This window comes from Moschus berezovskii, chromosome 8, assembly GCF_049115385.1.
Source record: "Moschus berezovskii isolate FMDL1 chromosome 8, NW_MosBer_1.0, whole genome shotgun sequence".
In the NCBI taxonomy this organism is placed as follows: domain Eukaryota; kingdom Metazoa; phylum Chordata; class Mammalia; order Artiodactyla; family Moschidae; genus Moschus; species Moschus berezovskii.
This window is the reverse complement of record NC_142467.1, coordinates 109,686,179-109,713,627: the sequence shown is the minus strand read 5'-3', so window position 1 is coordinate 109,713,627 and position 27,449 is coordinate 109,686,179. Positions and strand designations below refer to the sequence as shown.

At 42.9% G+C, this 27,449-nt stretch overlaps 2 protein-coding genes across 10 annotated transcripts in view; both read right to left on the bottom strand.

Annotated features, from left to right (window-relative positions):
• The window catches only part of ZNF454 (zinc finger protein 454), a 31,753-nt gene extending 17,437 nt beyond the window's left edge, over positions 1 to 14,316 (bottom strand). Inside the window, exons 1-8 of one of the 9 annotated variants that reach the window (XM_088839260.1) lie at positions 14,247 to 14,316; positions 11,730 to 11,798; positions 9,983 to 10,058; positions 4,917 to 7,415; positions 4,250 to 4,411; positions 3,759 to 3,860; positions 1,391 to 1,517; positions 909 to 998 (exon numbers count right to left, since the gene is read on the bottom strand). In XM_088839260.1, the coding sequence (XP_088695386.1) occupies positions 909 to 998; positions 1,391 to 1,517; positions 3,759 to 3,791 (250 nt within the window). In that variant the 5' untranslated portion in view covers positions 3,792 to 3,860; positions 4,250 to 4,411; positions 4,917 to 7,415; ... (1 more) ...; positions 11,730 to 11,798; positions 14,247 to 14,316. Of the gene's footprint in view, positions 1 to 908; positions 999 to 1,390; positions 2,570 to 3,758; positions 3,861 to 4,249; positions 4,412 to 4,761; positions 9,419 to 9,982; positions 10,059 to 11,729; positions 11,799 to 14,246 lie in introns of those variants that run through there. The other 8 variants (XM_088839261.1, XM_055431138.2, XM_055431139.2 and 5 more) reach the window with 8 other exon arrangements.
• Positions 9,569 to 11,433, bottom strand: ZFP2 (ZFP2 zinc finger protein). Its single transcript, XM_088839266.1, has one exon. It carries the CDS (start codon positions 11,430 to 11,432, stop codon positions 10,329 to 10,331), a length of 1,104 nt encoding a protein of 367 aa, XP_088695392.1. The 5' UTR covers position 11,433; the 3' UTR covers positions 9,569 to 10,328.
• Positions 14,317 to 27,449: the final 13,133 nt, after the last annotated feature.

Here is a 27,449-nt window from a genome sequence, read left to right as displayed (position 1 = left end):
AGGTGTTTAAACTCTGTAACAGATTAGATCCTAGACATTCTAGGTAAAGCTATTTACTGTAGGATACGAAGTCCTCCCTACTTCATTTGGTTTCTGTGAAAAATCAATAACAAAAGGTTTTTAAAAATATTTTGCAGTTGGCAAAATGCTGGCAGAAAGTGAAAATGTTGTAATGTCTTGGATAACGCAATAGTTCTCTAAAGTATTCACGGATTTGGGGAAAGGCACCCCTGCTCCTGCTCTTGAGCTGTCAGATCCAATGGGTTCCTCAAAACAAGTAACAGCCACTAAACTAGCGTGTTCTCTGTATCCCTAGGCAACAAGTCTTTGCCACTTACTAGGTGCCAAGCACTTTGCTGGGTATGAGCAAAACAAAACATGCAATAAATCTGGCTATGCTTGTATGGTGCTTACAGCCCCACACAGCACCAGCAGAAGGTGGAGAATGATAAAATGCTGGGTGTGGGGACATGTGGATGAACAAACATGGAGGTGGTGGAAGAAATCTGCAGTGTTTGTCTGGAAGAGCTGCCTCAGTGGGCACACAGTGACTGACCCCGAGGCCCAGAAGCTGCTCGGCTGAGTGTAACCCAGGGCTCCTCCTCCTCACCGAAGGAGTCTGAGCAGAGACTGCATGCTCAGGTGCTTAGGGAGCAACAGGACACACAAGCGCAGTGCGTGGCATAGAGCTGCCCGTCCATGCCAAACAGAGAAAGGAGAAAACTCACAGAAAGGGCGGTGCAGAGAGGCACAGACTGCCCAAGAAAGGAGTGCCAAATGCACATGGGGACAAATGGGCAACAAAGCATTTCGGTGAACGTGAAGGGAAACGATGCTGGTTTCTCAGTCCACAGGCCCGGTGCACGTGCTGAGTCGCTCCCAGTGCCTCCCACATGCAGGATGCTTACCAGGACAGAAGCCTCCCAACGAGTCCTCTGGCATCCACTCTTCCCCTTTTCCCAACGGGGAAAACATATCTGGTTTGGGTCCTAAGAGTCCTGTTTTTGAGGGAAAAAAAAAGGGCCATATCTGTTCATGCCAGAGATAAAATCACTGCAAGGATGAGACCTGGAACTTCCTGGAAAGGTGACATGATAGGGGCTCAGGGTAGAGAAGAGTTCCCAGGAGGAGGAAAAGAAGGTTCAGGAGTGACAAAGCCAATCTGTTGCTGTCCTTCCCCCTGCTAGAGGGGAGGGAGGGTTTGACTTCCAGTCGCCTTTGAGACATCTGCACTTAGACTCCAAAGAGCCCTGTGCTCAGGACACAAAGGAGAGGCACTGACACGTCCTTACAACAGCTCACTCCCAGCCCAAACTGCTGTATGGAACCAGTTCAAGGAGTCCAAAGAAACCTCCCATTTGAAGATGAGCCTCCAGAGGCTCCCACTTACCCAGGGACACCAGGTTGCTGTAGTTCTCGAGCATGACATCCCTGTACAGGGCCCTCTGAGCGGGACTCAGCTGCGCCCACTCATCCTGGGTGAAAAGCACGGCCACATCCTTGAAGGTCACGGATTCCTGTAAAGGCAAACCCATCCCTGTTGACTGGGGGCCTCTCCCTTGTGTGGCTCTCTGGCAAAGGCTTCTACCAGGAGCTGGCTGAGGCCGGCGGGACTGTTAGCACAGAGGGGCTGGTTTTCTGTGAGAAGGGAAGCGTTTCCTCAGGGCCTCTAAGGGTCGGGCTTCTATCAGACTCTGTCTCCTGCTCTGAAGAAAAAGACCTTGTGGAAAAGACACTCTTCCTCAGCACTGGGACTTCACAGTAGCTGTTCATTTTCTCCACAACATTCTCTCCCGTCTCCATCAAACTGCCACAGCCCTGCCGTATCCCCACCGCTCTGACCAACCACACCCAGGTCTTGGCTTCAGTGTTACGTCTTCCACACCCCTCCTCGACGGTTCCCGTACCGTCTGTGCAGGGTCATTCAAGCACTGCCTCACTTTCTATTTCCCCCACTGGACTGTTAACTCCAAGAAGCTATGGACCATTTCTACTTCTCCCTTGTCTTGCCATCATGTCTTCCAGAACACGGCCCATGTACCCAGCAGCCACTATATACGTGTTACTCAGCAATTCCCGTTTCTCTTCAGATGTTCGCCTGCTCACCCTCAATACACACATACCATTCCCATGAAACAGTCCTTCTGAGTAATGTGACCTTATTCCCTCTGATCACAACTCATCCCTTCTGTGGAAATTCTGGACAAGAGGCCAAGGGAGCTAATGTGTACTGAGAGAGGAGTTAAGTAGAGGCCCAGTGAAGAAAGCGAAGGGTCCAAGAGAAAGGACTTTCAGATTATTCTAGACCTTCCCCGCATAGCTGGAGCACAGCTGCATTTTTCCCTTGACTTTGGGTGATACCCAGTATCCTTCCAATAAAGGCCTGCTTTTGCTAAGTCTGAGTTAGGTTTCTGTTACCTGCACCCAGAGCCTTGCACAAAGTAGGCTGAACCAAGGAACACTTGTTTGATTGAATCCATGAACCAATCTGTCAGAACCGTTGTTCACCTTTGTATCCCAGGCATGGAACGTAATATTTGGCACATTTTACACCCCTAACGTAGGTCTTCTGAAAGGCAACCAAAAATATAGCAGCATGTAAACCCAAGACAATTGTGTGACACCAACAATGAATTTGAGGGAAAGTCTAGGGAAGGGAAATATCACAGTGGACTGGCACCCTGAAGAAAGGTTTCAAAGGAAAACCGGTGCTTGAGGTGGGCTCTAAAGGACAAGCGAGAAATCAAAGAGGAGGGTGAACAACCAGTGAGCTGGGACTGGGTTGACACAATACTTTCAATGGGCTGCTCAACTCTTCCAGTGATTTCTGCCACAGATTCCTTCCCTGGACAGGTTTACATGTGAATGAATTAGAACAAATTCACCAAATTCAGCAGAATTTATACACGCAAATGAACGCTGTCTCCTTCAAAGTGGAGTCCATATCCTTATTCTAAAAACACTAGCACTGCTGAAAGTTTTTTAACAATTTATTGGAATTGAAAACATACCATTTGAAAGATTTCACTGGTAACCAACAATCCTCTGAAGTAAAAAGCCAAATACCATTGGGAAAAAAAAGTGTCCAGTAAATCCTACCTTCCTAAGAAAGCATTCCAATTTCACTCTCCTATAACTGTTAGGCATTGCCTTTACCACTTTGCTAAGTCACTTCAGACGTGTCCAACTCTGTGCGACCCCATAGACGGAAGCCCACCAGGCTCCCCTGTCCTTGGGATTCTCCAGGCAAGAACACTGGAGTGGGTTGCCATTTCCTTCTCCAATGTGTGAAAGTGAAAAGTGAAAGTGAAGTTGCTCAGTCGTGTCCGACCCTTAGCGACCCCACGGAGTACAGCCAACCAGGCTCCTCCATCCATGGGATTTTCTAGGCAATAGTACTGGAGTGGCTTGCCACTGCCTTCTCCGTTTACCACTTTAGACCCTTAGTTTAGACCCTTAGTTTTAGTTGCTCGTGGAAAGAGTGCAGGTTTCCACTCTGGACGAATCTGGGTTTCATGTCCAGTTGTGTCATTTATATGACCTTTAGCAAGTTCATGAGCTCTGACGACCACTAGAATGAACCCAGCACGGGGGGCAGAAAGCATGGGAAAAGAAGCAAGTGGGTCAGGCTCGCGAGTGAGAGTGGACTGGGAGAAAAGCTTCTGGTCAGGGGAAAGAAACATGCCCACCCTCTTCAACCATTACATTCAAATGTAAGGCCATTTAGAGGGGGAAGCCCACAGTGAACCCTCACTCACCTGGACCATGGCGGGCAGGCACCTGACTGCCATTCCTTCTTCTCTGATGATCCTTTTTAGAGACAAGCAGAGTGGAAATCCTCAGGCTGGAAACACCTTCTACTGTTCATGAGAAGAAGACTGGGTCAAAAGATATCACACAGCAGTCCAGAGGGGGGCTTTGAGCATTCACACCCTGGGAATCCTCCAATACCCCCAAACAGTGAATCCTTAGTCCCTATTTGCTCCCAATCCTCTCTCCTCTTCCGGGATATTTCTGCTGGCCTCCACTGTAAATAGAATAGCTCACCTTGCTGCTACTCCCACTATCCCCCATCAATTTCCCCCTAGCAATCTGAGTCAAATTCTCAGTATCTTAAATACTTTGACTTTTCCTTGAAAAAAAGCATCCTCCAGCCCGATTTCAGACTTTTTACACACTCTCTGGCCTTTGGCCCTTAAATTATGCTGAGAGATCTCAAGAAAAGTGTGACTCCTGCCTGGACACCTGCCTAATCCTGGGAGGCGAGTAGAGGAAGTAGGGAAGGAGGGTCGTCTTCTTTCTCCTCAAAAAAGAAGCTAAGAAGGCTGCATCTTCACTGTCGTGACGTCTCTCAGACTACGCTGTTCTCTAGCCTCAGGCCTCTCCTTCTCTGGGACCCGGTTTGGGTGACCTGGAGTGAAACGGTGGGAGAGAAGCAGTGCATGTGTTGGGGTCGGGTGGGGGAGTTGGGCGCAACGAATTTAAATCGTACAACCCACCCACCGGCCTTCTGCCTCTCAGCTAGGTCCCTTGGGAAGCTGCTGCAGTGGTTGCGCAGCTGCAGACCCGGCCTCAGCGAGTTCCAGATACAGGGATCGAACCACACCGGGAGCATCTACCGCCGAGCGTAAACGGGATTACCGGAGTTGGTTCCAAATCACAAGCCAGTGACCCTGAAGGTATCTTTCTCCATATGCACCCGCGGATTCGTACCCTAAACCCGAGAGCCCACACTTGGCCTTTTTGTTTCTGGAATCTAACCTTGGCCATACATCCAGGGAAGTTTGGGGCGTCAGATCAGCGCCCTTCAGAATGGACCACGACCCAGACCGACTCGGTTTTCAACCGCCCTTCCCACCAGGCTCCACCACCCCAAGGCTGCTCCCGCTCTCCCGATACGGCTTTGGCCACCGTGCCTAGTCACCGCTGGGTTGCCCTTCTGGTGCCTCTGCCAGCGGTGAGATCCACACCGCCACATCGCAGGCAGAACACAATGAGCTGGTCTGCAGTACGGGTCGGAACTGCGCCTGCGCGTGGCCGAGGGCCCTGCCCCGCCGGATTCTCACAGGTCCAAGAGCTGCCGCGCTTCTGCTTTGCAGACTCCACTTCCCAGAAGGCGTATCGGCAGCAAGAGCCGCCTCCGCGCTGGGCGCAGACAGTGACGTTGCGCGCCTGCGCAGGTAGGGCCCCCAGCCCCGCCCCGCCCGGGCCAGAGAGGGTTCGGTGCCGAAACTACATTTCCCAGAGACTCGCCGGGTCGTCACGGTTCCCCAGGCAGGTAACCCCCCCACGCGCTGATCCTCACGTGCGGCTTGGGTTCCGTTCTGCTCAGCATGAGGAAGATAGAGACCAACGAAAAGCTGGCAAAGGGATACGGGAGGTCATGCCGGGGGAGCGGCGCCTGATCCGACGAGAGCGGAACCGCGACGCGCCGCAAGTTCTCAGTAGGAGACAAGTACAAAAGGAGCGTTCCCGAGTGGAGGAGCGCGCGATGACTAGAGAAGGCAGTGGGGCCGTGCTTCGGCCGCGGGGACGCTAGAGATGCCAACAGTGGGTCCTGGGGTTTGGGCCGGAGCGTGGTTCGGGCGACCAGGGGGCCGCGGGGACCAGGTCGACGCAGGTGCGGGCAGAGTTCAGGACTCAGCGGGTGCTGGCTGGGACCAGAGTGGTGGCCACAGGACAGAGGGCATGGCGCGAGAAACGTTCACGAGGTAGAATAAATTTGGTTCTCCACGTCTTAGCGAGGAGCCTGGATGCCAAGGAGTTCGTATTGTACAGTTGGATGCTGTTTAGAGAGGTCGTATTTATTTTTGTGGTCAGTATCTTGTGGAGGCGGGCAAGGATGAGATAAAGTATAGAAAACTCGAACTGCAGATATTTAGTTGCCTTTGAATATATATTTTCTGGGAGCTCGGGAAGTAAACATGAAAGGGTTTTAAGTTTATGCTCCCTCACCAAAAAAAAAAAAAAAAGTCAATAATGGGACCGGATATTTGTCAATTAGGGAACTGTTGGCTACATCTTAGAAAGCAGTGTTTACTTATGGCATTCTGTTTTAGTTTTTATTGACGATTTCATTCTCTAGACACCTTTGGAGTGTCTGCTTGTGTCAGGCACTGTTCTAAGGGCCGGAGAAATAGTGAAACCGTGGCATGCTGCAGTACATGGGGTAGCAAAGAGACACGACTGAGCGACTGAACAACAGCACTGTTGCAGGTTGAATTCTACTAGAGGTAGTACTCAATAAACAGAAAATATTTTATTAGGTAGTGATGACACACTGAAGGACTGATGCTGAAGCCGAAGCTCCAATACTTTGGCCACCTGATGCGGAGAACTAACTCATTGGAAAAGACCCTAACGCTGGGAAAGATTGAAGGCAGGAGAAGGGGATGACAGGATGAGATGGTTGGATGGCATCACCGACTCGATGGACATGAGTTTGAGCAAGCTCTGGGAGTTGGTGATGGACAGGCAAGGCTGGCGTGCTGCAGTCCCTGGGGTCGCAAAGAGTCGGACACGACTGAGTGAACTGAACTGATGACACCCTTAGGCTATTAGGTTTAGAGTGTGACTGGGTGGGGAAGTGGGGATTATTTTAAGTAGCATTTTGAGTTCTCTTTGAGGAGGTAACATTTGAGCAGAGATCTGAATGCAGTAAGGGAGGAAAACATGCGAGTACTGGGAAGAGAACAGAAATGCTGACCAGAGATAGAAGTGTGCTTGGTGAGTCTGTGGTTTAAGAGGGCCAGTATGACAGGAGAGGGCACAGTCAACAAGGGCGAGTGGGAGAGGAGATCAGAAGGGACTAGAGGGCTTGAAGGCCATGGTAAAAAGTTTGGGTTTATTTTATACGTTATTGGAAAGCATCAAAGGGCTTTGATCAAAAGAGTGGTGTGGCTGAACACATTTTGACAGAATCACTGGTCTGCTTTGGGGAGAAAAGGCTGTGGTGGCGCTACAGCTAATACAGGGAAAGCAGTTAGAAGGCTATTACAGCAGTGGGGTAATAGAAGGAGGAGAGAGCCTCCTACAGTTATATAACCTTCCTACAAGGCATTTGCTTTGAGAGCCCAAGATAATTGAGAGAATTAAAAGCTCTGGATGCCATGCTAACAAGTTTGGATATTGTTCATATATATGAAAATGATAATAGAATATTTATTTAGCACTAAATATGTGTTGGGCACTAAGCATTTTACATTAATACTGAATGTAATCCAAAGCCATAAGGTCTGCACTGTTAACAAATAAGAAAACCGAGACAGCGATATATTAAGTGCCTTGCCCAAGGTCTCATGTCCAGGGACCAGGAATCCTGGTTCTGCTGGTAGAGGAAAGGTGCAGATTCCTCTTTCTTTGTTGCCCAGGATGGCTGAGCACTGACATATGAGGACCCAAAGCTTCCAAAACTCCTGAAAAAGTGAAACCTTCGTTTATCTGACCCATTTCTCCTGCTGCTCCCTCTAAGGGTTAATATTTTACCAATTTGGGGTTATCACATCCATCTTATAGGTTTCAGTACATTTTATTCTTCCCTCTTCTCCCTTTGAGCCTTTAATTTTGCTACTTTTTCATTTTTCATCTATTTTCTGCCCCTCTGCTTCCTTCTTCCCCTTCATTTCTATCTTTTGAGATCAGGTGGGGAACAAGAAAAACAAATATATGAAGGGAAAGGAAGAAGCTGGTGAAGGCACAGACATTACTTAAAATCTAAGTTTCTGAGGTTATAATTAATTCAGTGTTTCATTCCCCCTTAGTCCTTGACTTTTTTTTTTTTAAAACTACATAGCGGTCCTGTAGCCCACAGAGATCAAAATGATGTAGTTCCAAACACTCAGGAGTCCACGGGAAACCTCCATTGCTATCCAGAAATATCTTCTGTACCCATTGTTTCCTGATCGCCCCTCTCCCAGTGGAAAGTTTCCTTCCTCTTGTTGAAAAAGATCCCTGTGGCCTCTGCCTCTGCCCTAGATCTGATTTCCCCACTTTGAACTGCACATTCCCTCCTCTCTGCACAAACATGTTCAATTCTTCTGCCTTAAATCATACAAATGCTCCTGGCAGATTATTTGTTGGCTAAATCAACACCTTTCTCAATCCCCGCTTTGCTTGCCTAAACTCCACTATAGAGGCTGAAAGAGTTAAATATTTTTTTCAGACTCCTTTACTCCTAGCCTCCATGCAACACAGCAGCTGTGGTCAATGAGATGTAATCAGAAGTCTGCTGAGGGCTTCTGGGAAAACCTTTTCTGATAAAAGGCACAGATGTTGCTGGTGCTACCCACCCCTTCTTCCTGCTTTGAATGCAGATATTTTACCTGAACTATGGGAGCCATCCTGTGACTTGATGAAAAAGTCATGACACTCAAGGCACTGAATTATTTTGCCTTTGAAACAATGCCAACCACCTCCAGATTAGTTATGGGAGAAAAAGAAATCCCGTTTGCTTGCAAGCCACTGTTACTTGCGGGTATTTGTAGCCAAAAGCTTTCCCTCTCTCAACCACTAGTCTCCCTCTAGTTACCTTCCTAAATCTCTCCTTTGTCAATCAAGCTATTAAGTCCTTTTCAACCTTTAACTCACTCTTCAACCCACTAAAAGTTACGGAGATTATAAAAAACCAAAGGCCATTTTCTATTTCAACCTTGAAAATCTATCCCTATGCTAAAATTCTTTTACTTCTATGCCACCACCTTCTCCTGATTTTTCTGTTTTTCATTTCTTTTTTTTTTTTTAACCTGTTTTTTCTCCTTAGCTTCTACTAATTTGACATCTCCCACTTGTGTGTGCTAAGTCATGTCCGATTCGTTATGACCCCATGGACTGTAGCCCACCAGGCTCCTCAGTCCATGGGGATTCTCAGGCAAGAATACTTAAGTCGGTTGCCATGCCCTCCTCCAGGGGATCTTTCCAACCCAGGGATCAAACTCAGGTATCCCTCATTGCAGGAGGATTCTTTAACAGCTGAGCTACCATCGAAGCTTCTTAGTTTAGCCTTCCACTTACTGCATTTAAAGACAGTACTCCCAGAATACCCTTTTATCACCACCCTTCTACTTCTTCAACTGCCTATCAGGAATCTTAAAAAATGCCCCCAGACCAAACTCATCATTGCCCCACAAAGTCAGTCAACTTTTTGTGTTAATTATGGCAGCCACCCACCTAAATAAATCTGAGTGCTTACACTTGATTACCACTATACCTAGATTCTGCCTTATCATTGCTTGAATTCTTCTTTTTCTCTTCCATCCCACTGCTAGTTTCTTAGTTTAGCCCTAGGAAAACAAAAGACTATCTTTTTCAGTTTGATTTCCTAATCATATTTATCACCTATAAATGAAATTGCTCTAATTACTCTCATAACTATAGATCTATAAAATCTCTCCCTATGACTGTTTTGAATATTTTATGAGTTACAAAGATTTTGTTAATAACATCAGATTTTCATGTCTGTTAGTGTTTGGCTTCCTCTTCTTTCTACTTTGATAGTTAAGAGTACAATCCAAAGATGTGTTTGAATCCTATGTACTCTAAGACTATATTTGTTATATTATTTTCTAAATAATTAGCTTATTAACAATAGTTTAATGACTGTTAGTGGAGAATTAAAACAGTATTAAGATCTGTACAATTATTCTGTCATCTGGTAGCAACCAGCCAATACTTCAGAGGAGAAAATAAAAGGGTATAGGGGAGGACATGGAACAATCATAGAAGTTGGTGGAGGTACAAAATTTTGACTCAACAGATTCGGGGAAACCAGATTGTGGAATAGGAGCATCTAGATAACATATATAAAGTGGTGAAAAATCAAGGATTTTCAAGCATTCATTATATTTATGGGATTGTAGTATTTTAGTGCTTATAGCGATCTTGGAGCCTTCTAAATCTAAAAATCCCTCATTTACCAAATAAGGACACTGGGACCTGGTGAAAATAAGTGATTTGTCCAAGTTAGTAGCAGATCAGGACTACATACCAGGTCTTTGGGCTGTCCAGTTAAGCACTCTCACATTTTCTCTCCAGTGTGAAGTCTCTGATGTCCAAAGGAGAATCTGCAGTATAATACAATAGAACTTATCTTCAGCATGAATCCTCACTGCTTAGAACATTAGTTATTTAAACGTTCTGGTATAAAGTAAGTTTACTTTCTGAATCAAGATTTCTCTCCACTTTTATGTGGTTTCTCTGCAGTGGTATTTTCTGACATGGTATATTATATTTCAACTAAAAAATTACTGGAATCATTAATTAGGTTTGTATATTACATGACTTATCTGATTACCACTGAAGAGTTAATCATGATGAAGGGTCCCATGTTTTCCTCACGTATGAGTTCTCTGATGCCGTGTAAGATTTGTACTCCGACTGAAGGCTTTTCCACATTCATTACACTGATAGGGTTTCTCTCCTGTATGAGTTCTCTGGTGCACTATAAGGGATGAATTCTTAATGAAGGCTTTTCCACACTGATCGCATTCATAGGGCTTCTCACCAGTATGAATTCTTTGATGCTCAATAAGGTATGCACTCTGGCTGAAGGCCTTTCCACATTCACTGCATTCATAAGGCTTCTCTCCAGTATGAATAACTTGATGTACAGTAAGGGATGATCGCCCAGTGAAATGTTTTCCACATACCATACACTCATAAGGTTTCTCTCCAGTATGAATTCTCCGATGTTGAGTAAGAGATGAATTCTTACTGAAAGCTTTCCCACACTGATTACATTCAAAAGGTTTTACTCCAGAATGAAGTCTCTGATGCTCTATAAGGTATGTACTTTGGCTAAAGGATTTCCCGCATTTGTTACATTTGTAGGGTTTTTCTCCAGTATGATTCCGCTGATGCAGGGTAAGAGCTGAGCTCTTACTAAAGGCTTTTCCACATTCACTACACTCATAGGGTTTTTCTCCAGTATGACTTCTCTGATGTACAGTAAGATGCATACTTTGACTGAAGGCTTTTCCACATTCATTACATTCATAGGGTTTTTCTCCTGTGTGAGTTCTTTGATGCACTGTGAGATTCATACTTTGGGTAAAAGCTTTACCACATTCATTACATTTGTAGGGTTTCTCTCCAGTATGAATCCTTTCATGTTGAATAAGGGATGAATTCTTGCGGAAAGCTTTTCCACATTCTTTACATTGATATGGTTTCTCTCCAGTATGAGTTCTTTGATGAACAGTAAGGTTCATGCTCTGACTGAAGGTTTTCCCACATTCATTACATTTGTAGGGTTTCTCTCCAGTATGAATTCTTTGATGTACAGTAAGTGAGGAACGTTCAATGAAGTGCTTCTCACATACATTACACTTATAGGGTTTCTCCCCCGTATGAATTCTCTGGTGCTTAAGAAGAGACGAACTCTGGCTGAAGGTTTTCCCACACACATTACATTCATAGACTTTCTCTCCTGCAAACATTCTTTGAGTTTTAATTAATTCAGCATTTTGTTTAGTGTCTTTTCCATGTGAATTCCAATTGTGAGGACTTTTCCCCACAGGAATAGTTTGTTGTATATCAATGATTGAACCCTGACTGGAACATCTTTCAAGTTCATTACCTCCACATGTCCTTCGCTCAGTGAGGGTTTCCTTATGGGTAATGTGCACTTGGCCCAGATGTCTATCCTGGTTTTCTTGTTGCCCCTCTAACCAGTTATCAGGTTCCCAGGTTTCCCCTAAAGAAGAATGCCAGAGACCTTCCCTTTCCATTATTACCCCATGAGATAAATCTTCAGTAACTTGGGCTTCGTAGTTGACTCCTGTTTCAAGTCTTGGTCTTCCAGTCTGAAAAAAATAAAAATTCAAAATTGTTTCTATACTAGATTGAAAACTGTATAAGATGGGAATGAGAGAATGCAATTGAGAATAACTATATGGCACATTTGAGCACTGGGCTGGAAGAAGCACCAGCTGGAATCAAGATTGCCAGGAGAAATATCAATAACCTCAGATATGCAGATGACACCACCCTTATGGAAGAAAGTGAAGAGGAACTCAAAGGTCTCTTGATGAAAGTGAAAGGGGAGAGTGAAGAGTTTGGCTTGAAGCTCAACATTCAGAAAACAAAGATCATGGCATCTGGTCCCATCACTTCATGGGAAGTAGATGGGGAAACAGTGGAAACAGTGTCAGACTTTATTTTTTTGGGCTCCAAAATCACTGCAGATGCTGATTGCAGCCAGGAAATTAAAAGACGCTTACTCCTTGGAAGGAAAATTATGACCAACCTAGATAGCATATTAAAAAGCAGAGACATTACTTTGCCAACCAAGGTCCGTCTAGTCAAGGTTATGGTTTTTCCCGTGGTCATGTATGGATGTGAGAGTTGGACTGTGAAGAAAGCTGATCGCCGAAGAATTGATGCTTTTGAACTGTGGTGCTGGAGAAGACTCTTGAGAGTCCCTTGGACTGCAAGGCGATCCAACCAGTCCATTCTAGAGGAGATCAATCCTGGGTGTTCATTGGAAGGACTGATGCTAAAGCTGAAACTCCAATACTTTGGCCACCTCATGCGACGAGTTGACTCACTGGAAAAGACTCTGATGCTGAGAGGGATTGGGGGTGGGAAGAGACAGGGACAACAGAGAATGAGATGGCTGGATGGCATCACCGACTCGATGGACATGAGTTTGAGTGAACTCTGGGAGTTGGTGATGGACAGGGAGGCCTGGTGTGCTGTAATTCATGGGGTCGCAAAGAGTCGGACACAACTGAGCGACTGAACTGAACTGAACTGAAGAATGTCCCTATAATTAGAGAATTGGAAGGGAGGGAAAGAACAGTGAGCCACCCATAAATAAACAGGGGAACTAGAAGCAGGGTAAGCAGAGGGAAGAGTGAGGCTGTGCAGGAGGGACAGATACAGAAATCACTGACTGTTGGACAAGGCTAAATAAGGAAGATGGAACTAAGGGAAGATATACAGACAAGTTGGGATTAGGCGAGGCAGATCAAAAAGCCATAGCACATTTACCAGCAGTTTCTTCTCTCCTGCAGGCTGCCTATAATTCTGATATTAAATCTTCATAAAACATAATAGTGTGACATAGTGAAAAGATTGTTTACCCTGGAGGCAGACAAACTTGGGTTTAAACACTGGCTGTTAACACTTAGCATCTTAAGTACTTACTTGTTTCTCTGAATCTGAGTTTCACAGATATAAAATGAGGATGCAAATAATCTCATAAGGACTAAGTAAATTAATGTATATTATCTACCCTGAAGGTACATGCTTGTCTGGAACATAAAGTATCAGAACATACTTGAAACTTAAACTCTCAAGGGAGGATGACACAATCTCAAAGCTCCTTCCTTCTGCCCAAGGAGCCTGTGATTTTCTCACTCTGTTTAGGGAAGAGAATCCTAAAGGGCCCTACCCTTTCCTAAACACCCATTCCTTGAAGATAAGAACTAGTGGCAGAGGCAGGTAGGGGAGAATCTGTTGAACTGCTTGAAATGGGGCAGGAGGAAAGGCCTTGTAACCACTCAGACTGTTTTCACTGATCCGATTTCTTATCCCAGACAAAATGGCCTGGAAGCAATGAGAGGCAGAGGACAGAAAACTATAGTCTGAGAATCTACTTGTCAGGTTGATCAAAATTACCAGAGCAGAGATAACAGTGAACCAAGAAATCAAAGGCCTATGGGCAGGAGGCTTTACTGTGAAAGAAAAAGATATGCGTGAACTGGACTTTATCCTTCTAATCTGACCCAGTTACACAGAAGAAGAGAAAAAGTGGAAAGCCAAGCAGGGTCCACCTGTAAAACACACACACCACACCAAGTAACCTCAAAGAAGGCCTATCCAGTCAAGTATGAAGTACCAATAAGTGCTACCCAGTAAACAGCACAGAAGACATAGGGTATATATTCACAGTTAGACAAATACAAAGTCCAGAGAGACAAAACTATGGAAACTGACACACAGAAAATAAAAAATTTGGAAACTAGGTAGAGGTTCAAGAAATGTTTAAAATAATAAAAGTAGGAGAACAAGGGGGGAAGCATAAAAATCAAATGGGAGAATAAACATTGGAAGACTAAATGGTTCCAAGCATCAGAAGACCAAAAAAAAAAAAAAAACAACTTACATACTAGAGAAGGTATTTGTAACACATGACGCAATGACAACACACAGCAAATGGTACATGTCTCAAGAGACTCAGGGACCTCTGAAGTGTTTTCTCCACAAGGTGACACTCATAAAACAAGTCTTTGCAGCCTGATCCTTACCTGGGGAGATGCACCCAGAATGTTCTTTTGTCATCAGGTTCAGTTTTCAACCCAGCTGAGAAATCAACATTTGGTTTGGAAAGCTGATGTCCTGCTTGGGAAGAGAAACACTACATTTGAGTTCTGAACTGAGCATAAAAATCACTCCCAGCATGTCTTATCCCTTCCCCTTCAGGGCTTCTGAGAGTGTGTGGCTTCTAAGATTTCCCATTTTTCCATTCTCTACAGAGAAGACCTTTCACCTTGAGAGGACACCAAGGAACTACCCTAAAATAATGTCCTATAGTATTAGGATTTCAAGTACAAATTCAAAAATTTCAGCTGTACAAGCTGTCAGTGGTAGGAAAGATGGTAATAGTCAGGTTTTGAATTACAAGGAGAAGTCCTTACCCAGTGAAACCAGGTTCCTATAGTTTCTCAGCATCACTTTCCCATAGATTCTCTGAGGAGAATCTAGATGGACCCGCTCCTCTCAGGTGAAGTCCACAGACACATCCTTGAATCCTGAAACTATAAATTCCTGCTTAAAAAAGAATTATGCCAACAGCACCCTTTGAGGGAAGTAAAACAAAAATAACAAAAACCAAGCAGCTTTAGACGGGATAGGATAAAGAGATCTGTGAGAGAAAATGTTACCTTCCAAAAGAAACTGAACATCTGCAACAAAAACAGACATTATTATGAAACAATCAGGGACAGACATAAGGAGAGACTGAAGGCTGCTCTAGATGAGCAGTGGAGAAGAGTAGATGGTACTCTGATTGTATCCGACTCACCCCACTGATGAAAGGACGGATTCCCCACCCTAAATAGCACAAGATGACCAAATACATGACACATAGCACTGGACAGAAGAGATTGACAGCAGTTATTAGTCACATATTCTCATGACCTGAGGGAGGACACTCCACACCATGCAAGACCATTTGGTGGTCATACTCAGAAACAGTGAGCCAGCATGGGCTGTGGGAGGCAGGCTTTGTACTGACAGGAGGGCGATGTGACCCTTGGCTACCATGGGAAGATATGATTGGCTTGTTTAAACATTTTCGAGCTGGTAGGAAGATAAAAAACCGTTAGGTTGAGGATTAGTACAAGTGTACCTGGCCAGACTAATGGGAGCCAGTTGGGTGGGGAGCCTTTCCCACTAGGTGGGAACATATCCAGTGAGAGAAGGGGAACTCACAGCTAGGTCTCTGGAACTCCCTAAGGTTCAAATTTGTAGAGACAGCACATGGAATTTTAGGCTTTACAATAACTGGGTGGAAACTCCAGTTAATGGGGGGAAAGCATGTGTAAATAGCATAAATCTAGAATGTGGCTGGTCTGTGAGACAACCAACAAAACACCCAGCTTTACTTGAAAATGGCATTTCAAACTTATAAGCCCATTTGGGCCTTGTTTTCCATCTCCTAGACACGGAAATAAAACTCTGTAAGAAATCACTATGTTTGATAAGTGTGATGGTTAATTTCACATGTCAACTTGACTGGGCTAAGGTACGAACAGCATTATTTCTGGGTATTTCTGTGAGAGTGCTCCCATTTGAATAGGTAGATTGAGTAACAAAAAGGTGGAAGGGCATCATCCAATCCACTGAGGGCCCACACAGAACAAAAAGGCTGAAGAAAGGTGAATTTGCTCTCTCTGCTTGAGCTGAGATAGCCATCTTCTCCAGCCCTTAAACATAGCTCTCTTAGGTTCTTGAGCCTTCAGACTCAGACCAGGACTTAAACCATCAGTCGCTGGATCTCACACCTCTTGGTTTGGAGTGTGACTGCAGCACTGGCTTTCCTGGGCCCTCTGCAGTGCAGATGGAAGGTCATGGGAAGTCTTCATCCTCCATAATTGTGTGAACCAACTCCTCATAACCTCTCTGTATATTGACATATATCCTATTGGTTCTCTTTCTCTGGAGAACCCTAACTAATACAAGAGGGAACACTAACTGAGCAGCAGTTACATTAAATGATAACTCACCTTGTACTCAGTTTTCTACTAAGAGGAGATTCATATGCCTCACCAAAGGACAACCTGCCAAACTGATAGAATTAAAGTCATCATTTTACTGATGAGGAATCTGAGGATCAAAAAGGTTAGTACATTCAAGATCATACAGCATGAACCCAAGGCCATCCAACTCCTCATGTTGTGAGGAGAAGGCCAAGAAAAGATCCCAGCAATTCTCAGCAAGTGCAAGAGTGAGAGAAAGATAGAAAGGGAGATGGAAGCAGACTCAGCACTGAAACTCGGGGAGAAAGGGGTTCAAGGAAGAGGGGCTAGTCAGCACTATCAGAAGTCAGGTAGGTCGAATAGCATGATGGTTGAAAAGAATGTCTGATTTGAAAATTAGCTAATTTCAGAAGAATGATGAAGGAAGAAGTCAGCTTACAGTGAATAAAAGAATAAATGGAAGATGAGGAATCAGAAGCAGCCAGATGAAATTACTTCAAACTTTTTGTGAAGACAGAAATAAGACTGTATGAAAAGAAGTAAGGAATAAGTTGTGGAAATAAAGCAAAGAAAAGCTTGCATTTAAGGACAGAGAGCACTGTAATGTGTGAATAGGTAAAAGAAAGAAAAGGACTGACGAGTTCAGAGACTGAATGAAACCAATTTCCAAGCAATTTGGGTATTTTACATCCTACTGGCTACGAACTCTAGAAAAAGTAAACCCTGAGGCACGGAGTTTACTATATTTCTTTCTACCTCATTATTTTCTCCTAGTACTTTTAAATCAACGTATCAAAAACAAAAATGTGTTAAAAATTATTGACAGGTATTGTCGAGAAAAGTAAAAGCAGCTACTTGTTCAGTCACCAAGTCATGTCGGATTCTTCGCAAACCCGTGGACTGTAACACGCCTGGCTAACCTGTCCTTCACCATCTCCCAGAGTTTGCCCAAGTTCATGTCTGCTGAATCAGCGATACCATCCAACCATCTTATCCTTTGTCACCAAAAGTAGCTACTAGTAGTATATAAATACTTGGCAGAAATTCCATTTTATGAAAGGAAAAAAAGAAATGAGAAAAATCATCAGTTTGAAAAATGCTCTAAAGAAAGGGGAAGAAACAAGAAAGCATAATAATGATAAATCATTAAATAATAAAAGAAAGACTCAATACATGTATAACAAGAAATGTAAATGGGTTGGCTTTATCTATTAAAAGAGAAAGCAATAAAATTGGCTTAAAATACAATTATATGGCATATACAAGAGACCCTGGAAAATTACATGGACAGAGGAGCCTGGCAGGCTATAGTCCATGGGGCTGCAAAGAGTCAGTCACAACTGAGTAACTAACACATACATACATATAAGAGACACACATAAAACACAAACCAAAAAGTTTTAAAAATTAGGGATGCTAGAGAAAAGACATGGGCTTCCCAAGTGGCTCAGTGGTAAAGAATCTGCCTGCAATGCAGGCGATACAGGAGGTGCAGGTTCAACCTCTGGATCGGGAAGATCCCCTGGAGGAGGAAATGGCAACCTACTCCAGTATTCTTGCTTAGAGAATCCTATGGACAGAGGAGCCTGGTGGGCTACAGTCCATAGGGTAACAAAAAGTCAGGCGTGACTGAGCATGCACACACCCAGACAAGATACAGCAGGCAGAAGCAAATTAAAAACAGAGAGGAGACCATATCAATAACAGATAAGGTAGAATATATGTGGAAATAAAATATAAGCCCCTTTGTGAAAAAGGTGATAGATCACAAATATGATACCCTCTTTCTGGGCTTCCCTGGTGGTCCAGTGATTAAGAATCCACCTATCAATGCAGGGGACACAGGTTCAGTCCTTGGTCCGGAAAGACTCCACATGCTGTGGCGCATCTAAGCCCACAGGCCGTAACTACTGAGCCCGGGCACTATAGCTACTGAAGTCTGCATGCCCTAGAGCCCGTGCTCTGCAACGAGAAGCCCCCGTAACGGGAAGCCCGTGCCCCCCACAGCTAGAGAAAGCCGCGTGCAGCCACAGAGACCCAGTGCAGCCAATAATAATAACAATAATAAATCCATTTAAAAAACAATAATAAATATGATATTCTCTTTCCATAAAACCTGCTTTCAGTAAGTTAATAATAAGGCAAAATTAAAAGCCCAAATTTAGGCTCTGATGGGTTACATGTTGTTGGTCTTCTCTGCCTTCCTAGATTCTCCTCATTCCCTTAAGTGCAGAACGTACTAAGCCCTCCACTCCTGCCACAGGCTGCAGAGCTTGTCCCTACTATGAAGCATACTGTGGAACACTGGGTAGATGAGTATAGAAAGCCAGTTCAAAAAGCTAAAGTGAAACTTGACTGTATCAGTCATAACATGTATCTGTTGCTAATCTCTTAAGATGTTTTCTCCCTTTCTCCTTTCCACTTATTATGGTTTTTTTCTCCCCAGCGCTACATTAAGCTCATGGTAAATCATGGTATTTGAAATAAGCAGCTTCATGGGTTTATCTCCTTCATGCAGAGGTTTCCTCAAATATAAAACAAAGAGTTTTTTGATATTGTTATTCTTTAAAAAGGCCAAACATCAAATGGAATAAATAGGAATATTTTAATAATGAAAATATACTTTATAAAGATACAACAGTGATGAAGTTTTAGACACCACAGTAGCACAATGTTTTCAGATATAATTCTCAGCAACCCAGTGTCTTAATTTTTTTTAACCAAGTCACAAATCTGGTTAAATCACAGTAGCAACAAAAACTGAAACACCTCAGAATACACTTACTAGGAATAAGCAAGATCCTCATGATGAAAGTTAACAAAAGCCATAATGAAAGATCTGAATAAAAGGAAGGGTAATTTTTTTTTTACTCAATAGGAAGAACAAATATTGTAAAGATGGTAATCTTCCTCAAATTGTTATAGTTAGTGAACCCACATCAAAACTGCATATTTTTTAACGGCTTCTGTTGAACTTGATAATAGTTAATAAAATTTGACCCTAAGGATAAATGTATACAAATAGTACAGTAACCAAAGGAGGTGGGGGATGTTCTTTATAAACTAACAACATAAATTCCAAAACAAATGAAACAGAGTTGTACTACAGTAGAAATAGAGCAATAGAACAGAGTTCAGAAAAATAAACTCAAGTGTGTGTGTATGTGTGTCTGAATATGTTATATGTAAACATTTTGTATACATATATAAATTTAGTGTATTGTCTAATTTAGTGTAAATTTAGGTAGTATCTCAGATCTATCAAGAATAAGCAGAGTACTCAATATATTATTTCAATAGGTGTACAACAGTTTGAATGCCATCTCCTCAAACGTGCCAACCCAGTTCTGCCTAACTAAAGCAGACACCGTGTCACACTCAGCCAGGCCTCCCTACTATTTGGTGACCACAGCATGTAACAACATCCTCAGTAGGAGTTCTTCACTGCTGCCTCCTCTTTCTAGAAGAGAAAATCAAGAGGAAAGGGCTTTGTCTGTTTCACTCACTACTACCTTCCCATCATCCAGAACATTGCTTAGTAGGCAGGCGCTAAAAATCTGTTTAATGAAATGATGATGAAATGCCTCACCACACCATATTAAATGAAGTTAGATTCCAACCTCACATGTGTACAATAAATTCCAGACAGCTCAAGAAACTAAATTTAAAATGATAAAAACCAATAGAAAATGTAGAAAAGTATTTCTATAAACTTAGGCTACAGAAAACCTTTCATAGCAATAATTCCAAAGCCAAACAAAGGAAAAGAAATGTTAACTGTGTAAAAGTTTATTTGTAGCCGAAGATTATAAAAAACTTTAAAAGAAAGCCGAATGACAGGGAACAAGAATGGCAATTTATGGCAAACGACTAATATCCACTTCTTTTATATATAAACAACTCAACATAAAAATGGACAAAGGACACAAAAAGGCATCTTAAAAGGCTAGAAGAATGTACATCCACAGTCATTTTTGAGGACTTGAGACCTAGAAGTATATCTTATAACCTTACACCTTAATTTTTTTTTACAACTGTATGCTTAATATTTATATTCAGAAAAAGAAGATAAAGGCAAATGCAAGTTATACTTGGGCAAGTCACAGTCACATAACTGATTAATATAGGAAGGATGGAAATATTAGGAAAGACAGAAGGAATACAGCTCTAACACTGCACTGATACATCCTAAATCAATCACTATACTCTTTGAAAGTGTCAATGTCATCAAAGACAAAGACTGAGAAACGGTTCCAGATTACAGGAGACAAGGAGACAGGACATTTAGATGCCAGGTGAGAACTGGATTAGTTCCTGGATCAGATAAAGGACATTTGTGGCAAAACAGGACTAAGGTCAGCAGATCAGCTAACAGTATTGTATTAGTGTAAGGACATACAACAGGGTCCTTAACTTTAGGAAACAAATACTTAAGTATTTAGAAATCAAACCAGTGATTGCCAGGGATGGGAGTTTTGTGTGAAACCAGTGATTACCTGGGATGGGAGCTGCGGATAGCAAACAGGTGAGGATACTTTCTGGAGTGATGACAATGTTCTATAGCTGGACTGGGGCAGTGGTGACGTTGGTGCACAAATTTGTCAAAACTCAGTGAATTGTATGCTTTAACTGGGTTATTTTATGTAAATGATACCTGAAAAATAAAGTTGACTTAAAATTTTAGTTAGCACTATTAAACTAAATGGGCTTCCCTGATGGCTCAGCACTAAAGATTCTGCCTGCAACGCAGGAGTCACTGGAGACACAGGTTAAACCCCTGGGTCAGGAAGATCCCCTGGAGGAGGGCATGGCAACCCACTCCAGTATTCTTGCTTGCAGAACCCTATGGACTGAGGAGCCTGGGAGGCTACAGTAGTCCATAGGGTTGCAAAGAGTCAGATATGACTGAGGCAACTTAGCATGCAGCATGCATGCATTTTAACTAAATAAAATCAAGGCTATTGACAACCAAACTGAAGCCTTCATCAAGTAAAATCTTCGGAGTGCTCCCCGCCTTAAATCTTCCTCCTTTCCAGCAATTCTCTGATAGTACCTATTTTTGTGAACTATGTTGCCTCTTCCAAACTGAGCTTGATAACACTGAGGAGAGAAAGCAGGACAAGGAGAAATCACGACAGCTAACGCTCGTCTTCATGAAGTCTGTAGACTGGCTCCTTTTACAAATAACCACGTGACAGATGCAAGAGACTCCTAACATATGACCCTATGACTAGAGAAAACACCGCAAGTCCTTTAGGATGGCAGACAAGGTTAACTATACCTAAACTTAAAAAGTAAAAGAAAAAAGCACCTGAGAACTTAAGAGTTTCCTGGGTCAAGTCCTCCTGATGTCTTGCTTCCTTTCCAGAGAAGCGACAACTTCAAGTTCTAGCAAAAACTAGTAGGATCCATTTCAAGCAATCTCTCTAGGCTCCTTATTCACTTTTTCCCTCTGATTCTTTCTGCTGCTTCTCAGAAAAGCTCTCATCATGCCAACTCCCTTATTTAAATTCCTCTGACTCCTCCTCTACTCTCATGCCTGCCACCCCACCCAACACACAAAGTCCTCCTTCCCGGTACTTGACCCCAACTCTGTCTCTGATTCCCTCTCACTTCCAGTCCCTTGCTACCTTCACTCCACCTGTAAAACCTGTCACCTACAAATTTGTACTTGCCATCTACCTCTACACACGAGCTGCTGCAACTGCTGACCTTCAACACCCCCTGAAAGGAGTTCAGGATGGAGATCACGCATGAAGCACTCTGTCTTCTGGGAAAACTGGCAGAACAGGTCTTTAGATAGTTATCCTCAGGAGACAATATTAGGAGCTCAGCTCTTGCATCCTGTCCTAGAAAAGCAATAAAATCCTTCATGGTGACATCTGTTCCTTGTGACTAGCAGTAATCTTCTGCAAAAAAAAGAAAGTGCTTGATTGCATGTGTTAGGAGCCCTAACATCTGAGTAGCCAGGTTAGGCCTGAGACCTTGCTAAGGCCTAAGTTTCGATTTCCTGGAGACAGGGTGGAGGCTAAGTTCACAGAAACTCCCGCCAAACATAAGAAACTCCTCCCTAGAAAAGTCCCGCAGGCGCCAAAAATCGGGCCAATCAGAGGAAAAAGGGAAATCCCCCAGAAAAACCCCGCGCACATGAACTGGCCAATGAGCTTCTGCCAGCTTGATCTTTTGAACAAAAATAGGTGTTTATGTAATCTAAGACTATAAAAACTGCTGTGACCTGGGCTCGGGGCTCTTGTCCCACTCCACTGCGCTGGAGGAGGCATGAGCCCTAGCTCGAGCTAGAAATAAACCCCATTCTTGCTGTTGCACTGCTGCTAGTGTCTTATTCTACCAGTATGGGGGGACCGGACTCAGGGCGTAACATTTGGGGGCTCGTCCAGGATCCCTCTGACTGGGGAGAATAACGCTCTCCCGGCAGAAGGGGTTCATCAGCCCGGAGGAAGGCTGATTACAGCACCGGTGCAAGGTCTGTTCAGGGGCGAATTGATCGCCGTAGCCGGCATAAGGCCGAGGCCTAGCATTCGAGCTGGAAGGCAGCTGGCTCTGCGGGAGAGAGGAGGTCTCTCCCGATCCGGAATCTGGTGGGCAGTGGACGCCCTTCGGTAAGGTTACTTTAAACTGCAGGAAGCCTCAGAGGTCTCAGAGACCTAGTAGTGTGTTTTCGGCTGACGTTTGTCTGTCCTCCGTTTGTCGTGTTATCGTGAGTGCTGGCATTGTCTCTGTCTCTCTCCTGTGTCTGTTCTCTGCCGTAATCTATTCTGTGGTCATGGGTCAAGGAAGCTCTACCCCGCTCTCCCTCATGATGGATCATTTCTCTGACTTTAAATCTAGGGTGCGAGACTTGTCTCTGCTAGTGAAGAGGAATAAGCTGGTGACGCTCTGCTCCTCGGAGTGGCCCACTTTTAATGTCGGGTGGCCGAGAGAGGGAACCTTCAGCCTGCCCACCATCCAGCTGTTGGGGGAAGGGTCTCACGCCCAGCCCTTCCGGCCACCCGGACCAGATGCCCTATATCCTGGTCTGGCAAGATCTGGTGGAAAACCCACCAGCATGGATAAAGCCTTTTGTTTCTATCCTTTTCACCCATAATCCCACCTGGGATGACTGTCAGTAGCTGTTACAGGTGCTCTTCACCACGGAAGAACGGGAGCGGACTCTATCGGAAGCTCGGAAACATGTCCGGGGTGTGGACAGGAGGCCCACCCTGCAGCCGAACCTAATTGATGAGGGATTTCCATTGACCCGGCCCCAGTGGGACTTTGAGCGCGCAGAAGGTAGGGAGCATCTCCGAGTGTACCGCCAGACTCTTATGGCAGGCCTCCGAGCAGCTGCCCGGAGACTAAGGAATTTGGCTAAGATAAAGTTGTTCAGGGATTGGTTTTGGCTATGGAGATTAAATGAAAATTACGCTGCGAATACAATCCCCAGAGCTCGGGTCAAGTAAAAAGGATGAATCGGACCCTAAAGGAAACATTGGCAAAATTGGCAATAGAGACTGGCGGGGACTGGGTGACGACTCTCCTTCCTTATGCCCTTTTATTGTTTATGGGGTCCCTCCGCCGACCCCGTATAGAATCGGTCCAACTGTTTTTATAAACTAGTAAATTTTATATTGTAATGTCTAATTCATGACTAAAGACTCGCACTGTGTCTGTCTTAATATGTCTTGGTATGTCTTTGTCTCTGAGTAATATTTTTGAAGTTAATTTGTAAATGAGCTCTATTTAATTGGCTTAAAGGGTAAGTGCTTACAAATCAGATAATTCTAAATTAATAAATTCCAGGTTCAAGTAAAGAGGAAAATATTCAGTATTAAATACCTGATATTAATGTTTGTTGATCTATCTAATATAGACATGTCTTAGAGTAATTAACATTAAGTAGAATATTTTCATTGCACCTAGGTTCAATATAAATTAAATATCATATCTGTTACAAGTTTGTCAACAAAGAAATTACCTTGAGTGAAAAAAAAAAAAAACTTCTAAAAATGTAAATGAGACATGAGCTTTTAGATAAACAGTTTCTCTAGATTTCGGTAACCTGAATTTCTAAGGTTGTGCTAAATTAAGTAACAAAAGTTTATTGAATAGCTAGGTCATTTCCAAATAAAATAAGGTTCTGAAACATTCACTACTGAATACTAACTTACAGAAAAACTAAAGATTTTAGACTATTAACAAATAATGTTTGATGCCATCCTGAAATGTTTGCTAAAATTTTTTAAGTTATCACTGGTATTTATGTTCATCAATCTATAGAATGCTAATATAAAGGTCAATTCTTGGTTGCTTAAGGGAAGTAAGATGTGTGTGTTCAGTAAAGGAGGTATGAAGAATGAAGTTACATTTTATGAAGGAAAAAGGTAGTAGGTCTGACTTACAGTTGGCTGTTCCAGGATGGGAAAACAAATGGGTACAGAAAGTGATAAAATGGTTTTGTGGAAAGTGGACCCCAAGGAAAGAGTTTTGTGTATAAATAAACGTTTTCTTGAGATGTTAAACTGCATTTGACAATAGATTTAAGTTTATTTGCCTCTTGAGTGGTCTGTTCTATATTTGCCTCTGAAATCCTATATTGTTACTATGGCTGAGTGAATAGCTGTTGTTTCAGTGACCTATAATCCCATCTGACTGAGTGCTCTAAACCTTTCTGATATTTGTTGACAAAACTTCCTAAATCAATCTGATGAAGCACTTCTGGCTTCTAGCTGACTTTGGGATGCTTCAGAGGGCCCCTGAAACATCCCAAAGGGAGATATTACACTAACTGGGTTCAACTTCCATGTTAAATTACATGGGAAGCACTGTCAAGTGAATAATAAGTCTCGGGTATATGGTATGGTAAATGTTACTGATACAGGTATCCTAGAAACAATTTATAAATTCTGATATATTCAGGTAAAATGTTGCCGTAATTCTGATTACTATCTTAAAGTGTTGTCACAGCACTAACCAAGTTTCTTGTGAAAATGCTTCCTCTTCCAGAAGATTTATAAAAAGAACTTTTGGATAAATACAAGTTTCTGAACTGGGTAAGAAATTAAAAGATTCTAGTGGGAAACCTGATGACTGTAAAGGTTAACAAAAGGACCGAATGAACTGGCAAATATGCTTATAACTTTTATGGTTTCTGAAAAATTACTGTTTTGAATCTGTGTTTTCCAGATTTTAGGAAACCTTCCCCTCAAACTAATTATGACTTAACAGTAATTTGGTAAATGGTATTTAATAGACAAATTGAAGCATTTAACATTTTTCTCTATCTGACCCCTTCAGAGACTGGAAACTCTTAGGCTTCTAGTAACTTTATCAGATAAACTAAGAAGGTTATCTCACTAACAGGTACAGAAATCTCAGTTTTGGAGACCTTAAGAAAGGGAGGAATTCACTCACATCTGTTAGGCAAAATCTGTGATAAGCCTTTGAGATGACTTTCTCTAACCCTGAAAGGTTTTAAAGTTAAGTTTGAGACTCCATAAAAGTTTCAGCAAAGCAAAAAAAAAAAAAAGAAAAGTCTATGGTTATATAAATAATCAGGTCAAGTTTATTGAGAATAGATCTATTTTGTAAACAAGTCTTAATTTGGTTATATTTGATAAAAATGAGAGTAATTTTAGGGAAAAAATGATGTTTCAATGAGTGTTAAATCCCAGTTTGTTAATGGAAGTCTGTATCTACTAAGACTCATTTCCTGAATGGATCTTTGCTGTTATGTGATATTAACATAGGATTTGGTTGAGTTCTTGAAGAGCACCCTAGGTTTGTTTCTGAAGCTTGTCTCAATGATCTATCTTTGGATGAAGATCAGATGCCTCATGACCTGCAACCAGGACTAGAAAAAGACATAATTTAAGGGACTGTCTCCAACCTGGATGGAAGGACTTTTTTCAGAAGAAACTACACTACACCAGGATGAGAAGACGACGACATCAGAGGTAGACAGCTTGCCCAAGATGCTGGACCTGATTCGTATGATCATTTATAACGTTTTCTTGACTTCTTAGATCTCTGCATATAAATCAAATGCTTTGCTACCATAGGCCTGATCCTATGCTAGTTTTAGAAATTAATCCAATTGTTGGGTTTGTAGACATGTAAAAGCTCATTCTGCTTATACAAAAACTCTGTTAGACTTGTGCCATCCTAATGTCCTTAAACCATGGCAACAGTCTGCTTCTAAATTGGAAAATTAAAAACAATAGCTTGAAATCAAAGTCAGGGCTATGGGATATCCAAGATGGCTGCTTGGCTTTTCCCAGCTCCCTGACAAACCTCATTTTTTTATTTGATGGGTTAAAGCCTTCCTGGCTACAGGGTTAACGCCTCCATAATGAAAAATCATGGAATATTAAGTTTTGTAAATTGTTAAATTAAGTTTCTAGTTTTGTTAATTAAGGTCTAGTGTTTACTAAGACTCACTGCTAAGACAGTTCCTTGTTACGTGATACTGCTAAAAGATTTAATTAAGTTATTAAAAAGGACACTCTAGGTTAGTTTCTAAGGCTTATCTCAGTAACCAATCTTCAGATAAAGGTCAGATGCTCCATAATGTACAACCAGGAGATTAACACCAGGCTATAGTCATTTAACAAATGAAGTCAGGTGACTTGGGGTATACCAGGCTTTATCTAATAAAAGTTCTTGACTTATAATTCTTATTTTACTAATAACTGCTAGGGAGGCCTGGCGTGCTGTTGTTCATGGGGTCGCGGAGAGTCGGACACGACTGAGCAACTGAACTGAACTGAAACTGAACTGATGGCTATATTATTTTCTATGTCACTTGTTTCACTGAGCCTGTGATATAATGCTGATATGCAGTTCCATATGAGATCAATAATTGTAATAATGTGACTCTGGGTATGAGAAAAAGCAACAAGAGGGAATATTTTCCTGGACCAGGAGGCTAGTAAGACAGTGGTCCAGAGACTTTTGCTACTTGCAAGGCCTGGTCCAATTTTAGCACACTGAGTGTCCCATCGCTTCCCTAGACCTGGGAATGAGCCTTCCCAGCATCGCAGGACACAATGGCCATGAAATGGTGTCACATGGTCAGATATGTGGCTATGAAGGGACCCTGCTGACTGGAAGTTGGTACTTGCCAGCTGCCTCTACAAAGATTACGTCATGACCATTGCAAGCTGCTGAACTTCAACACCCCCTGAAAGAAGTTCAGGGTGAAAATCAGGAATGAGGCACTCTGTGCTCTGAAAAAACTGGCATAACAGGCCT

What these genes read in the sequence shown, in the direction of transcription:
- ZFP2 (XM_088839266.1), bottom strand. Translation starts at nt 11,432, where the DNA reads ATGTTTGCAGGAGAGAAAGTCTATGAATGTAATGTGTGTGGGAAAACC.